The following is a 15849-nucleotide window of genomic DNA, read 5'->3' on the forward strand; positions in this document are numbered from 1 at the left end:
CAAAGTCTGTATCAGCAAAGGATTGCATCTTAAAAGTAAGGATGCCTTGCAAAGTTATAATGAGGATAGTAAGTGTTGCATTGTTTTTGTAACCTTTACCCCAACACAATAATCAATGTTTAACGATATACTCTGAATTGACTGTCTTCCTGCATACAACCATTTCTGGAACTATGTTTCCAACTGCAGCAGTAACTTGAAATTTATTTTAAAATATGAAAATAGCAGCTTTTTTTTCCCTCTATTTTAACCACTGAAAACAATAACAAATTTTATCCAATTGTGTGATGTATACAGAATCTGCAAACAACACTATCCAGAAATTTCAGTGACTTACATAATCATTAAGGTCATGCTAGGTTGCAGAGATTGCAGAAATACACAAGCATTCAAAGAGATGATGTAATAAAAGCATGTGACTTTACTAAAATTAAAGGGGGATAGAAGTAACTTTGTTTTTCATTTAAAAAAAAACAAACAAACCAGTAATCTGAAAGGTGAAGGGTAGCTTCATGATTTTTTTCCTCTTTCAGGTAACTCAACAGTTGTATGTGTGAAAATACAGCACATATTGGGTGGTCCTGTCCTCTCATAGCTAGCATAGGAATTCAGTTTATGGATAACAGAGGCAACTTGTAATAATACTATAATTAAGCATAAATTACAGCTGCACCTGTTTTGTTTTGTTTTCAGCTTTGTAACTGGCAATTTGACCATAAATTTTTGCTTTGCTAGCCTGGCTGTTGCAGAGGAGTAGAAATTTGCACTTCCCAAATTAATGACCCTGCTTTAAAGACAGCAGCAGAGACATACTCCAAGGCTCCAGGCAAATTTCAAAGCATCAAACTGCAGAATCAAGTGGGAGAAAACTGTCCAACAAATTTACTGGAAGAATTTCATTCCATTGCTTGAGACAGAAATAAAGAACCAAAGCAAAACTCAGCCACCCCAAACAAGATTTTCGGAAACTATGAACTGTTCCCCTTTGAGAAAAAGGACAGACAAGCCTTTAACAATACTACAAGCTTCCTACTGTTACTGTTCGCATTACAGAAACCCCTAGGAACAAACAGAGCAAATATAACATGTATTACATTCCACCCGAGAGCCTTTACTTGATATTTGTACTGGTATTTGTATTGCTTTGTCTCTGATCTTCTGTCACCAGTTGCATCTCCTCCAATACCTCATAAGCACTGCTTCTGCTTGCGGGATGAGATGTGTCTCCACCTCAGAGAGCTGGCACTATCAAAACTATTTACTTTGTAGCGCACAGAACATGCTTTTTATTCACATATTGATAGCCACAGCATTCAGCTCAAATACTGTCAACAGTTTACATTTATAGCCATTATTTAAATGGCTTAAGTGGCAACCAAATTACAGCCAAATGGTACATTATTTCAAAGAAATGAATAAGCAACCTGTGGAACCCAAGGATGCGTGTTCTTCGTGCCTTAAGAGTTTAGCAACAGAGAATTAATGTACAAAAAGAAGCATATTCCACAGTTCTCTCCCTCCAGTGAGGTGGAAACATATCAAGTAGTTTCAGTAGAGAATTAATGTACAAAAAGAAGCATATTCCACAGTTCTCTCCCTCCAGTGAGGTGGAAACATATCAAGTAGTTTCAGTAGAATTCCTGAATATTTAAAATTTGATAAACATACAAAGAGGTGTTCTTAATTCCACATTTTATGGCATAAGACAGATGGAAAGTATTAGCAAATCAAACCAGCCAAGTAGCAAGAATATATGGCTCCTGAAAAGTAGAAATAAATGAAACCTTACTTGGCAATTTAAATACTTCTAAGGATGTAAAAACCCCACAGTTACAAGTTTCACCAGTGAAATACAATAAAGCCAGTAGCTTACACATGTATTGAATTGAGATAATTTTTTAATTCCTGGAAAAATGAAAACTTGCAAGACAATTGCACCATATCTTTCAGTAGACACAACGGGTAATCAATTACAATCTCTACTGCTGCTGTCTAGGATAAAATAACATGTAGAAGAGGTTACTCTTGAGCTTAAACTATTCTTATAAATTTGAGGCAGGACTTAGTTATCTATAAAATATAATCTAATTTCACAGTACATAAAATTTGTCTCAACCCAGTGGCTTGTAACTACCCATAAGAAAGTGTTGTATCATCTTTCAACCCATGACATCACTCTTTCATGCATACCCTTTCAGGTACTGGGTTCACCTAGTGAAAGACATTAATATATATTAAATAAATATTCACTTTATTGGAATCATTCAAATTTGATATCTGGTCGAAGTAGAGCATCTTGGCTAAAGCTCTAGTTTGTATAGCAGTCCTTGGTATACTTCAATATTTTGACTTTGTACGTTACTGTTAAGCTTAACATCAGAAATACCAGAAATCAAGAAAGAGAAGCAGGAAAGAGAAGATGAGGCAAATATATCATTGTTCAAAGAAATCCTACATGGGAATGCACTCCCTCATGTCAATGAAAACCTAGTTTCACAAGCAATTCTAAAGCCATGGCAAATCTTAAACACATAGTAATTCCAGTGCCTCAGTTTCCCCACAATTATCACTGGCACAGAAGTAGTTGTCCCATTTAATAAAACTGAACAAAATCCTCACTGACAGAGATAGAAGTTGGAGAAGTACAAGTGTTTTCTGTAAAATTTATTCTCATGGCACTGTCATGAGCATTTTTTGGAAATGGAAAGAAAGCTGCCTAAGGCATCAACTAGCAAAATAACTAGCATTAAAACAGATGAGTGTTTCATCTGTACGAGTGGCTACTAAACCTTTTAGAAAAGGTGAAAGTTCCAAAAGCTCCACAGATTACGTGCAGGCTCACAGTAGCATCACCAACCTAAGTACAACTTTTTTGGAAGAACTGTTTGAACTCCCAGGAAAGATAACTTTAGCTAGGGCATCAACTTCAGTGCCCTCCTAAACCATTCTATAAAATGGAATGTAACAGGTAGAATTTGACACTTACATAGTCATCACATTCAGAATAAAAATCCTATTTAACATTAGTCAGAGAACTAACCTGCCACACACTGGAAACTTAGTACTGCTCAATAGTGTTTAGTCACTGGGGTACGTATATTCCTGTCTATGAGACCTCCCATTTTTAAAAGACTAACTGGCATACAGCAAAGCAAGCGCTACATGTTGAAGGCTTTTTAACTGAACTATAGGATAATCGAGTGAACATTATGGAAATGTTTGTAATTAAATCAATTTACAACCCACGAATACCTGCAACTCATGCTGTAGAACTGTGAAGCACACTTTTGAGAACTACCAGTAATAAAATATTGAGACTAGCAAAAGCTATAAAGAGCATTAAATACCATTAGACCATGCTTTTATATTTCTCTCAAACTTAAACTTAACTGCTTTCAGATTTGTTTTCAAAACAACTCCTTTTAGCTCTTCTGCACTTTCATAGCAAAAATAGCCATAAATAGAAACTGTAAACAGCAGTTTTCATAGCCTTCAGTATTAATTCCTGTGGAACAAACAGCAGGTGGCCTACTTTACAGAAAATCCTAGACAACTGTACATTACTTAAATATCAGTGTCCCAGAATAGAGTGCTACAGGTAGCCAGTAAGATGACAAGTAGGTGTGGAATTTCTTATAATAGTCATAAAAATTTCTTTCATGTTACAATAGAAGCAAACAGGGATATAAGATTGTGGGTTTCAGCTCAGTTGTTCTGAAAACAAAAACTAATGCAAAAAAAATTTCAAGCAGCCTCAAAACACTTTTGTAGACCCTCTTTGGAAATACAATGAATTTTCAAAAGCTAATATACCTGTACTTTTTAGTAAATTAGTTCTTCACAGTGCTCAACACTATACTAATGTGGACCTTTCTTATAAATATCTTAGGATTTTTAAAAAAAATCTGAGTGACACTTCCACAGAAGACTAAAAAAGAAATCCACTTTGAACTGGGAAATCCAACATTCTGTGAGCTCCAGTCCAGCAGAAGTTCTAAGCTTATTTCAAGAAAAACACCAGTTGTGATCGTGTCGCACTTTCACACTCCTTGTCACATAATCCTTAACAATTGCTTTTCCTTCTCATTACAAACGAGAAAATAGCATAGCAAGATAACTAGATAACAAGGTATTCCTTTACTGCAACACAAACCTCACGGTAGAGTAACAGAACCCACAAAAATGTCAGCTTACGCAAAGCTTATATGTGACACACCATAATAAATCTTGCTTACTTTAAGAAACCCATACATTTCATATCCATCAATATTTGATGACAAGGTCATTAGAAAATATTCTTATCCAAGAGAAGAATATCAATACAAGCACTATATTTAAAATATTTACATCAGCAAGCTGGTTTTGAATTGGGGGAAGCAAGTGACAGCAGTATGAATGAAAGGAGAGTTGATACAGATTCATTTTAATTATTTACTTCTAGTACAAGCCTTCTAAAGATTCTCTAAGAATAACTAGAGAATTACTATTAGAAAGAACTGGCCAGCACATTGTTTAAAAAAAGGTCCAGGAACCTTCCATTTATAATGATTAAAAAATAGTGAGTCTGCCTTCTATCTTTTAGTGTGCTGCTCATCAACCCCATTCCTAAATGGCTGCATGAAATATTACACAATCTATAAAAATGCTTGCAGTTTTATCTAAGGAATGTAATTCTCTGATAAAGAAGCTCAAAGTTGCTACTTTACAATCAGAATATTACACTTCTTACTATGGGCCAGTATTTCAGAAGCTTACATACATGTGAAAATTAGCACTTCTGATTTGTTCTCACAATATTCTATTTACACTTTCTCAAGAATTTGAAGCAGAAAATGAAACAAAGCCCAACAAAAAAGGAAAACAGAAGGCTCCAGTGACTAGGAAAAAAGGAAGTAGAAGAAAAAAAAATATATATAAAGTGCAAGTTTATTTCTATTATATATATTTTATATATTATATATAATATATATTTTTATATATTATATATATTCTGCTTGTACTATATTAGATAATGTAAGCAACAGCAGAAGTTAAAAAAAACTATATGTGTATGAAGACATGCTTACTTTATCTACGCAGTCATCAAAAAATGCAAGGCTTGCATCCTTATCACTGACAAAAGAACACTCCTCAATGAAGCGAATAAACATTTGAGTTTTGGTCATCAGTGTGTAGAACTTCTGATGTGAACGATCTCGACTTTTGAGGAAACCTATAAAGTGAAGTCAGAAGGATATAAGAATGCCTAAACCAAAAAAGCCCTCACCAAAAGTCAGCATACATTCTACTAACGAGCAATAACCTTTCTGTAATCTTTGCCACTACTATGCAATTTTTTTCTTCACTTACATTTCTACCATCATTCACAACACTAACGCTGCAAATGTTTTTATTCTTTAAATAAGAGAGAATTTAAAATGATAAATTAATATAAGACAAGTTTATGACTTCACCTTGTAGTTCAAAGAGAGAACTTGCATCTGTGGCTGTTTCAGAGGGTGCCTCTGTTATTGGCCTGAGATAAGACCTGTAACCTTTTAGTATTGAGGCCATGAAACACAGGAATGCTTCCTGGATCTCCAAATCTAACAGGTGCAATTTCTTCCCAGAATTAAAATCGTAGTCATTCATTGCTAATTCCATTAATGCATCTTCTCTTGGTCTCTGTTGCACTGTGAACAAAACCAACATTATAACGTTCCACATAATTTATTTTTCCAATATTGGTAAAAAAAATTTCTCTTTATCCTACTAGATTCACTGATTACTGAGCTCCATTAAGTTTGGAACAGATTAAAATATATGCGATTAAATTCAGTCATGACATGCGACAATGGATTCAGCTTGACCTTATACAACTCATGTATCTCTGGATAATACCAAAAGCAAGATACATTTACATTTTCAGCACATTAGTTACTACAGCAGAGAGAACTAGTATGGACAGAGTTTAAAAAAAAACTCAAAGAAAGCTGTTTATAAAAACGTGAAAATTTATACAAGAGCTGATTAAAGAAGCATATTTTAGAGACAAACACATAGATGGGATGTGTGTATTACCTTTTTTTTTTACAGTCCCTTTCATTTCAAAGTGTTCCCAAAAAACAGACTATACATATTAAGTACCTATATACACCACTCATGCAAAGTGGAGCCATCAAAACACAACACAATGCAAAACACCAATACAGAGAGAAAGCAGGCATTTTTGTAAAAGATCTAGCAAAATCCCTATTCTTAAAGTAGATACTTGTATCAACGTTTTGAAGCCATCAGAACTCTAGCTAAGACTTCACTGCTACACACACACAAAGACTGGTAACATTTTAATAATGTCTCAAAAAAGTGAAAGGATGGTTTCATTACTGTCTTTCCACATAATATAATTATAGCCAATCTTATATTGATATCATGTTAAATTCTTATTACAGGCTAAATTGCTTAAAGATCAGTACCACTCTTTTTATAGAGTATAGAGAACATAAGGTTTAAAAAATTCTCTAAAGAAATCCTCACAGCAAAATATATCAAAATTTTGAAGCAACAGACAATTTATCACCTATCCACTATACACTTTTTTTGCGCAGCATACACCAATAAAATTCTGTTTCTGTACATTCTAATTCAGACACGATTAAATTCTAGTGACCTCAATAGCCAAGAAGGTGTAAACAGCCTTTAAAAAAAAGTGCCTTAAATCCAGGTGACAATTACAATGATCTCATGCAATATGCTTTCCAGGTATATATTTCTCAAACATGCAATGTTGATCAACCCCATCCTTTTCATACTCTGATTTAAGTCTTAACCACTTGCTGTCTCTGCCACAGCAACTTGATTTTACAATTGCATTATTGCTTCTTAAGGCTCCCTCCAATGTCTATGGAAATCATCTTCTAAGCAAACGGGTAACATCAGAGTGCTGACGGACTTCCTTCCCACTTCTCAAAGCCCATTAGCTATGACGCCCAAGCACATCAGCAGGCCTTGACTACATTTATATTTCCAAATGTTTTGTTTTAAAGAATTTGACTAACATCATCCCTATCCATTTTTCTGCTTTCTCACATCAAGGTTCAATATACCTTGCTCTGCAATATTTGAAGATTCTATCAACAACCATTTTTTTTTTTTCTTAGAAATGTCCAGTAATTGTGCTATACATTTTAAAAACCCCTATGTTTATAAAACATTTGTTATTTCCATCTTAAAATTTTAGGTAAGGTACTAGCAGCTTGAGTGTCAAAGTTATCTCAATTGTCAAGACATGAGCAGACTTGAGCAGGCTTTGAAGACAAAACAAAGGTCTTTATTAGGTCCTGGCCTACTCTTTGCTTTACTATTCCCTTCTCATAAAAGCTCTGCATTTTTTTTGGTACGAGGATAACATCAATACAAAGGGCTATCTATTGAGCACTGCCATATATATATATATATATATATATATATATATATATATATATATATATATATATATATATATATATATGGAAGTCTCCTCCACCCCAAAAGCCCCTACATGGGTTCTAATCTCTGGACTTAAAGCACGGATTTTCCTGTTCTGTATGAAAACATTATGTTTAGTGTAATGGGTGACTTAAGAACATGTTTAATTAACTATATTTATCTGTTAATGTGGCACACTATACCAAATGTAAATCTTACTATGTACTTTCCCACTCACATTCTGCCAGTTGCTGATACAAATTACTTAAAGTGTTCATCAGATTTTTACAAGGTTTCTTTGGTAAGATCTTCCAAGCAATAGCCTTCTTATCTCCCGTTCTGGAAGGAAAAAAAAAAGTATGAGTATACACTGGAATATGTGTGTATATAGGACTATATTCGAGGATTTTTCTATCCCACCAGAGAAATGGGAGAACAAATACAATTTGCTCCATTAAAACAGGACTGAGAAGGATTGAAAATCAACCAACAAAGTCAAACTTGATTTACTATATGGAGATTTGATCACAGCCATCCAACCAATGCCCCGTATTTCAGGATGATGATTACGCAGCCACACTCTTTAGCACTGAAATCAATCCACTTAGAACTCATGAAAGACGGATTAATAGTGTGCCATTGCACAAGCAACCACCACACATGCTCTGTTCTGAGCTGTAATTACCTAAACTAGGATGGAGATAATGACTAGAATGCTCATAGTAACCTGAAATCAATTTGATATGACAACTGCTCTGTGTTTAGTGCGTATAGATTTGGACTTAACTATATCATTATCATGATGAAAAAAATTACAACATTCTTCGTCAACAGAGGGCACCAGCAAGCCTCGAGACACTACTGGTCACAACGTTGCAAAAATTGTAAGCACTTGTTTGACACTTTTTTCCATATGATGAAATGGAATTAATCTGTTTGAGAAAATACATAGAAAATCAGCTAGAAGTAGAATGAAAACAGAAGTAACTGGAAATAAGCTATTTCCATTAATGAATATGTAGCTAATTAGAAAAATACCAGAAGAAATGCACAAACATATTCCTCAACTTCGGTTTTGGTTTTGTTACTTTTTGGTTACCGCAGCCTAGTTTGAACTAGTTCCTAAAAACTTCAGAGCAGAATTGCTGTACAAACTTGGTATCAGCATAAAATCCTTAGCAAAAAATTCTATTTACAAATATTTAATATATGCAACCTTCTCTAAATCTACACACAACTACTGAAGCAAAAATAAGTGCACAAATAAGAAAGTTTAGGAAAAAAATAGTTTAGTTAGGTATAGTAATGCTGAAAGACTGCTACCAACAGGGTGATACAAAAGAACACTGACCAAAGACTTTGAGAAGTTACACTAAGTATATACTGAGTATATTAAACATTATACTGAAATAAAAGGTTAATTCCGAAATACAAGTTTAATTAATTTTGTATGTTTTATAATCTTGAATTAGAAGCCTTACCCTCTTCTGTTTTTGTATCACATCATCACAAGGAAACAAGTAGTTCTTTGTTTTGAATATCATAACAATATGGACTGCTTCCCAATGGTTTTAACAGTACACTACTGTCCCTTACTAGTATTTTAGATACTAGATATTAGTATTACAGAAAAACGTAGTACTCTACACAGTTCTGAAAGAGAAATATAATACTGCTATTTCAGTTTGTTAATGATGGCATGATTCTGAGTCTTAATTAAGACTCTCTCACCCATGAAAGTTCACATCTCTAATTCTCAACATGAAGTTCCTATACTTCATATTGATATGGAGTATGATTTAATTGTTACAATTTTCAAGCAGATGCCCATAAAAGACACTAGAATTTCTTCAACACTAAGAAAGCTGATCATGAAAAACAGAAATGACTGTTCTCCTCCAGGGACAATGAAGTGAGACACAATATGGTTAATCCAGGAAACGTGCCAACGTGTGCCACAAGATTTTAACGTAATAGAATAAAAGGCAATAATGTTCTATGAGGATTTGTACCTCCGCTCTGTTGTGTTGAACAGCACGCTCATTTCAGAAAGGATTATACATTAGAAAGTTCAGAGGTTTAAAACAAACAACCCCCCCCAAAGTTTTGCCAAAAAGCTAGTTTTTGCCTTTGAAAACAGGAAGCAAAAAAAAAAATTAACACAGAAGAAAAATTGTTAATAAATACTTACTGAGAAATTGTATTGGTATCTAGGTCAACACAGCTAACGTCTGGTGGAGGGTCATAGATATCAAAATATCTTGAATCAATTCCCACTATGAATGGGCACGGTGCACTTAACACATCTGCCAGTGCCAAGGGACACAGAGGAATATATGGGCAAGGCCAGTGGAAGGGAAATATCATCTTTGAAAATACACGGAGACAAAACCATAGGTTAAACACATATAATAATATAGTCTATGCAAGTATAAACCACACTTCACTAACTGCCACTTCAAAATTATTTAACATGGCAGATAATTATTACTGAAAATCGAGATGCAGATTATTAATTAAAAGATGCACTGATTTCTCTAAAATTCAAATTTGCAGGAAAAAGCTCTTCAGCAGGAAAATAACATGCATTTAAAATTCTGCAAGAGAGAATACAGTGCTATTTGGGAAAATCAGGAACTCTTATTTAGTGCATTGTGATGACCAAACAACACGCTTAATTACAGTATTTACACACAAAGAACCAACAACAGTTACTCTTTCTCTTCTGTCTTCATGGGATATCATTAGCAACATCAATTTTTCTCTCTAATGATCTTTATTTTTCTTGTTTTTAAGTAACATCTAAGCCTAACAGCACTACTACTAATTTTAGATTTTATCTAAAAAACATTTTTTTCCACTTACAGATGTATGATTAAAAAAACATTACTTACAGAGACTAATGCCTCTGTCACACTAGTAAGGACAGAAGGTCGCAATGAATGGATGAGAATTTTATGTTCCGTCACAGCAAATACAAGTAGAGTTACTGCATTTTCAGGTCCTAAATTCTGAAGTAGTGTAGAAAACTTGCCCCCACTGTTACAGAATATAAACACACTGATGAGTTACAACCATAAAAAAAATGTTCAATAACAAAATAGAAAACAAGGCATTAGAGTACAATTTTATAAACGTAAATCTGCAAATCTTTCTTTTAAAGAAGACTGCAAGGCAGACTACTTGGTACACTTCACTGTTCAGTGAAGAATGGTTACTTCCCAGTAGTAACCATGGTTCCTTGAGACTCTTCAATCAGTCTAGGCTTTTTTCAGGATACGTGCATGATGATTTTTCTTTTTGAGAAGCAATTTACAGGGAGACAACATGCATTTCTTTAATCATTCTCCTGCACTGAGACACAAAAGTTAAGACAGTCACAGAACTTCTTCAATTACCTTGCAATACAAAAGCTACACTGTCTTGGGAGACCAGGTACCAACTCCTAGAAAGGGGATCTAACAATCTATATTCTGCCTCAAGAACCACTAAAATTATTTGAGAACACACAGATATTGTTCATTAAGTATGTATCCTTGTCAGGGCGCAGGTCTAATCACGTAAATAAATTTCAGATACACTAGCTACAAAAGGCACCAGACAAGGTAAGTTAATTTGCACAATTACAACTCAAAGTACCAAATCTTTTCCACAATGTAAATCAGAATACATTTCACAATTAAATAGCAGAAGACACTGCTACTTGCCTCAGTGGAAGGGGTGATGACACAGGTTGGCTAAGAATCAGGTTATCATGTGGAGATAGCTGAAAAAAGATTTTAAAATACATTCTTTTTATTCTGAACTTTGGAAATATTTATTAGAAATTACACAAAGAACACCTAAAAATAAAATTTAAACTAAGTTTAACCTTACATATCCCAGTTGTATAGCACTGTAAGAAGTGGTGTGCAATGCTACGCATCAGTATCTTTTACTAAAAGCCAGGCAAAGCATGATCTTCCTTTCTTGGTCAGAACTGAATACATCGCATATTCATAAAGAGGAATTTAACCTAGCTAATCCTTCAAAAAATTGAATACATTAACTGCTGAAAAATGAAGCCTTCTGTATTTTAAGGGAAGTGAGGACCCATAGTTCACATGTAGCTTTCAGGGGCCGGGCAGAATTCTTTTTGGATTTAGGGGAAGAGAGATGGGCAAAATGCGTGAAGGGGAATGATGGCAGATCGTAATGTAAAGCAACATTTTCTTTGGAAGACATGAGAATTAGGCTCTTAGCTGGTAGAAACGGCTCCAAACTTGCATTAGTTGACAATCCACGACAAATCTTATTCATTCGTATTTTTTTCTTACAGTGAGATGACATCAGGAGAAATCATTCATATATTCAGCATGAATAGGATTCAAATGAGTACAAGAATACAGATATACAATCAATTTATCAAAGCTCTAGTGACGTTTTCAGCCATAGTAAATCCAAGGTAACAAGATACCAGTTAGCTTAATCCTCTCTGCTAAGTGGTCATGCATTTTCTATCTATTGTATAAAAGCACACATACAAATAGCAATAGTAATTCAGTAAGTCACAGTAACTTGTACAACTAAGCTGCAAGTTCAGACAACTTTTAGTAACATTTCATTTTTGAGTATGTTTCACTTTAGACCCCACCGCAGATAACTAGACAATAGAAGTTAGAAGACCAGATGAATTAGTAATACAAATGCTGAAGCACTAAGTCACCCAACACTGTGCCTGGACAGACACGCAAAACATAGGACATTAACAGGAGTCTATGCAATACTGGTTCCTTGCATATTTCACATAACAGAGCTTTTGAAGGCTGATGCTACATATAGCTTCAATGACAAATGAGGATGGCCACACCACTCTACATGCTAGATTTGTCTTCAAGTAAGTCACCTTGTGACAACCACCACCATTAGCTTGTTCAGTGAAAGAATTCAGAGACTTCATTTTTTCAGCCTGAGGTAACCTTCATAAACTACCCTCAGAAAGGAAGCATCGGCCTAATGTCCTATGACTTTTGTTTTTCAGCAAAAGCAGATAAACACAATCAAGCATCTATTCAAAGAGCATGTCTCCCTTAGGCAGAAGGGGCACTTACTGCCCCCGTTCTTCAGAGGGAGAAACATATTACTCGATGTGCTCCTGAAGTTTGCAGGTTGTGAATACATCATTAGAACAGGAACATCTGTGTAATAAGGGGATGTAGGAGATGGAGAATGAAGTTTAGCAGATTTCAGATCAGAAACAACCCATCAACAATGGCAGCTGGAAACTGGCAATGGGGAACATTCCTGAATGTTTTACTAGTGCCTATAATTTCTTTGAAACTTAAAAGTCAGACACATGCCATGTTCTCTCTCACTTGTAACAGATGCTAAGAAGGATCTAAGAATGGGTTACACATCCAGACTGGCATACATGTAGTTACTAAAATATATCAGGTCTCATTTTCAGAAAGCATATAGGCACTTGCGAGACATTCTACAGCAACGCATATTCAGAAGGATTTGCTATACTAATTATTTAGCAAAAGACTACCATGTTTTACATTAACAAGCTTCAGAGAGAAATTACTATTTCTTCAGTGAAATGGAATCCTAAAAGCTTGTAATTTTCAAGAATACAGGCATTTCCCCCTCTATTTTTGGGAAAACATCTTAGATACTGCACTGAATAAAATCACAGGTGACTGTATCAAACACAACTCAAAAGACCCTGAAAGCAGCTTGAAGGAAGTACTTATTTGTAGACCTCAACAACCACTGCTTACTTTAAAAGCAGCGTGTTCTCCATCTGTACTATCAGCTACTAAAGTTGTACTAACTTGACACATACAGCATTTTGAAAATAAGGTGTAACAGACAATTTCACATCACTTACATCTAGGTCCTCAAACTTTGTTCCGGGATATACACCCATGTATACTTTGACAGAGCTCCCTGAAAATTCAGACTAAAAAGATTAAATGTTTTTCTCTAAACTCACTTACAGTTCTCTGTAAATGTGTTTAGTGTTCCCTAGCACAAATATTTTATTGAATGTGAACACAAAAGAAAATCCCAAGATGTAAAAATACTGGGTTTTGAATAGAACTTTAAAATAATAATACAAGTGACAGAAGTGTCAGATACAGTTTCAGTATAACTATTCTCCAATGTCACTTCTTTAGAATATCCAAGTACATTAAGGAGGATCTTTAATATTCAATACATTCTATAAAGACATAACCCAAGATTGTATTTACTCTGAAAGACTTCACTAGCATATGGGCTACTACGTTAAGACTGAAAACTGCACAGGGCTCTCCATATTTTATTTCATACAAGAAGTAAGAGTAACATCACTTTGTAATAACTCATTCAAAATGACAGGATTGGTAGAATAACTACAACCGGAACAGAGATGTCTTTTCTCAGCAATTAAACTGCTCTACCCATTTTGTCTCTTAGGAGGGGGGGAGGGGAAAAAAAAAGAAAAAAAAAAGACAACTTAATAACACTTCACTCAAGAAGTCTTAGAGATAGGGATTTCCTTTCCTACCAACAGTGACATGGGTGAAATTTCAAATAACAGGTAACCTAATCCTAGCAATTATACCATTTCACTCACACACAGTAAAATATGTTAGGTCTTGCAGGTAGGACAGAATAAGGGTCATAATTGATAAAGTGTCCCTCTGTTGAATGTGCCTGGCTCCTGAAGTTTTCAGTAAGAGCTATCCATTATGCAGAGGACAGCATGAAGCCCTTTGGGAAAACAGGTAATCATTAATATACTCTTCACATCTGGTTTTAATTTTATTTATTTAACACTCAGCCTTCATACAGTAGCAAGAGGAAAACAGTTCAAAAGCTATTGTAAAAATCAAACCAGATGCCAACTTTGAGTAGTTTTTCCACTAATTTCCACGTACTCTGAAAAAAAAAAAATTGAGTTCTAAGCTCACTAAACAGTATCTTATAATATCTCATTAAAGTCCTTAACTAAACTGGAAACAACAGTGAGAAATTTGTAAAAATTAAGTGTATGAATTCAGGAAAAATATCCTGAACAAAAAAAACTTGAACATAAAAATTACATTTTCCATTTAGTAACCTGTTCAACAGCTGTTTTGTCTTAAGACATAGCTATTAAGAAGACATTTACACTTACCTGAACTAGAATTCTTGGCCTCTGAGGGGATGGAAAAGGAACTTTGTGCATGAAATGGGAAATGTGTCTAGAAGAAAAGAAAAATACTGATTTAGTAGAAATTATGATCTTAAACTGCTTTACCTCAAGACAAAAATTATTGCCAGTAAGAGAAATTATTATATAAAAATGGCACATACTTATTCAGAAGACAGAGAGCAAAAAAACCAGCCCCTAAATCCTACAGGGATATTCTGACCTTGAAAACCTATTTTTCTACTAGTGACAACCAAAATGGCAGGCCAGATTATCCTTCAGACTACAAGCTTGGTTTGTGAGACTGAAAAATTACAAGGAGATTTTTTATTTTTTTTTTTTAAATTGTAAAGTAGAAATATTGATGTTTGAGCATCACAATACCATTTTACAATCCTGCTTCTGAGACTGGCTTGAAATAGCACTATACCTCAGAGACTGGCACTGGTTATTTGCAAAAAAATATTCACAGCTGAGTATCAAGGAGAGTCATTAAGTTCATCCATTTTCTTTACTTCCAAATACAAAATGTTATGAAAGATTTCTGATTAAAAAAGTGTTAAAGTTTTTCTATATACTACAAATACAGAAAAATGTTTTTAAAATTTGAGTAAGTTCTCAGTTTTATAAATTGATTAAACTTACAAAAGTTCTAAAAGTGTAGGAGTTCTACATAATACACACTTTCACATTAAAAAACTACACACAATCAGTAGAAACTCAGGAAGAAACAGGTAATCCATCATAACTACATGCTACAGTACATACTTTACTGTGATTTCTGCAACTTTTACCATTATTATGGCGCAGACAACCACCAAATTTTGAAGAAATTCAGAGAAACCCACAAATAAGTGTTGATTTATATAGAAGACTCATTTTACATGTTTCTGATTCAAAGCTATATATTTCATACTCATATCTCAATGTATATCTCAATAATCTCAATATTATGCCATTAGATGTATGGAAGAAAAAAACCCAACACATTTTTACTGTGTTTTTAATTTTGTGTACTTGTGCTAGGGTTAACTTTTTGTTGCAGTTCTATAATCATATAACTGGCATTAACCAAAAGCAGTCTTGTGCCTCCTCTTTGCCACTCCCCGGTTGACCTCCCTTGTGTCAGCATCAATGTCTGTGCACCCACATGGCAATAAGAACAGGAAAGGAATCAGGCTGACAACGGATTTGGGGTTTTGTCTTTATTACCAGTGTATGACGATGGTGGCAGAAATATGGAA

The 15849-nt window shown here is 34.5% G+C and overlaps 1 protein-coding gene across 3 annotated transcripts in view; it reads right to left on the reverse strand.

Moving 5' to 3' along the window:
• DENND4A (DENN domain containing 4A) overlaps positions 1–15849 on the reverse strand; it is a 60237-nt gene that overhangs the window by 21863 nt on the left and 22525 nt on the right. For all 3 annotated transcript variants that reach the window (XM_076348087.1, XM_076348088.1, XM_076348086.1), the window contains exons 8-14: positions 14591–14657; positions 11154–11212; positions 10341–10485; positions 9638–9813; positions 7685–7785; positions 5454–5672; positions 5067–5212 (exon numbers count right to left, since the gene is read on the reverse strand). In XM_076348087.1, coding sequence (XP_076204202.1) covers positions 5067–5212; positions 5454–5672; positions 7685–7785; positions 9638–9813; positions 10341–10485; positions 11154–11212; positions 14591–14657 — 913 coding nt within the window. The remainder of the gene's footprint in view (positions 1–5066; positions 5213–5453; positions 5673–7684; positions 7786–9637; positions 9814–10340; positions 10486–11153; positions 11213–14590; positions 14658–15849) is intronic.

Source organism: Aptenodytes patagonicus, chromosome 10 (assembly GCF_965638725.1).
Source record: "Aptenodytes patagonicus chromosome 10, bAptPat1.pri.cur, whole genome shotgun sequence".
NCBI lineage: Eukaryota > Metazoa > Chordata > Aves > Sphenisciformes > Spheniscidae > Aptenodytes > Aptenodytes patagonicus.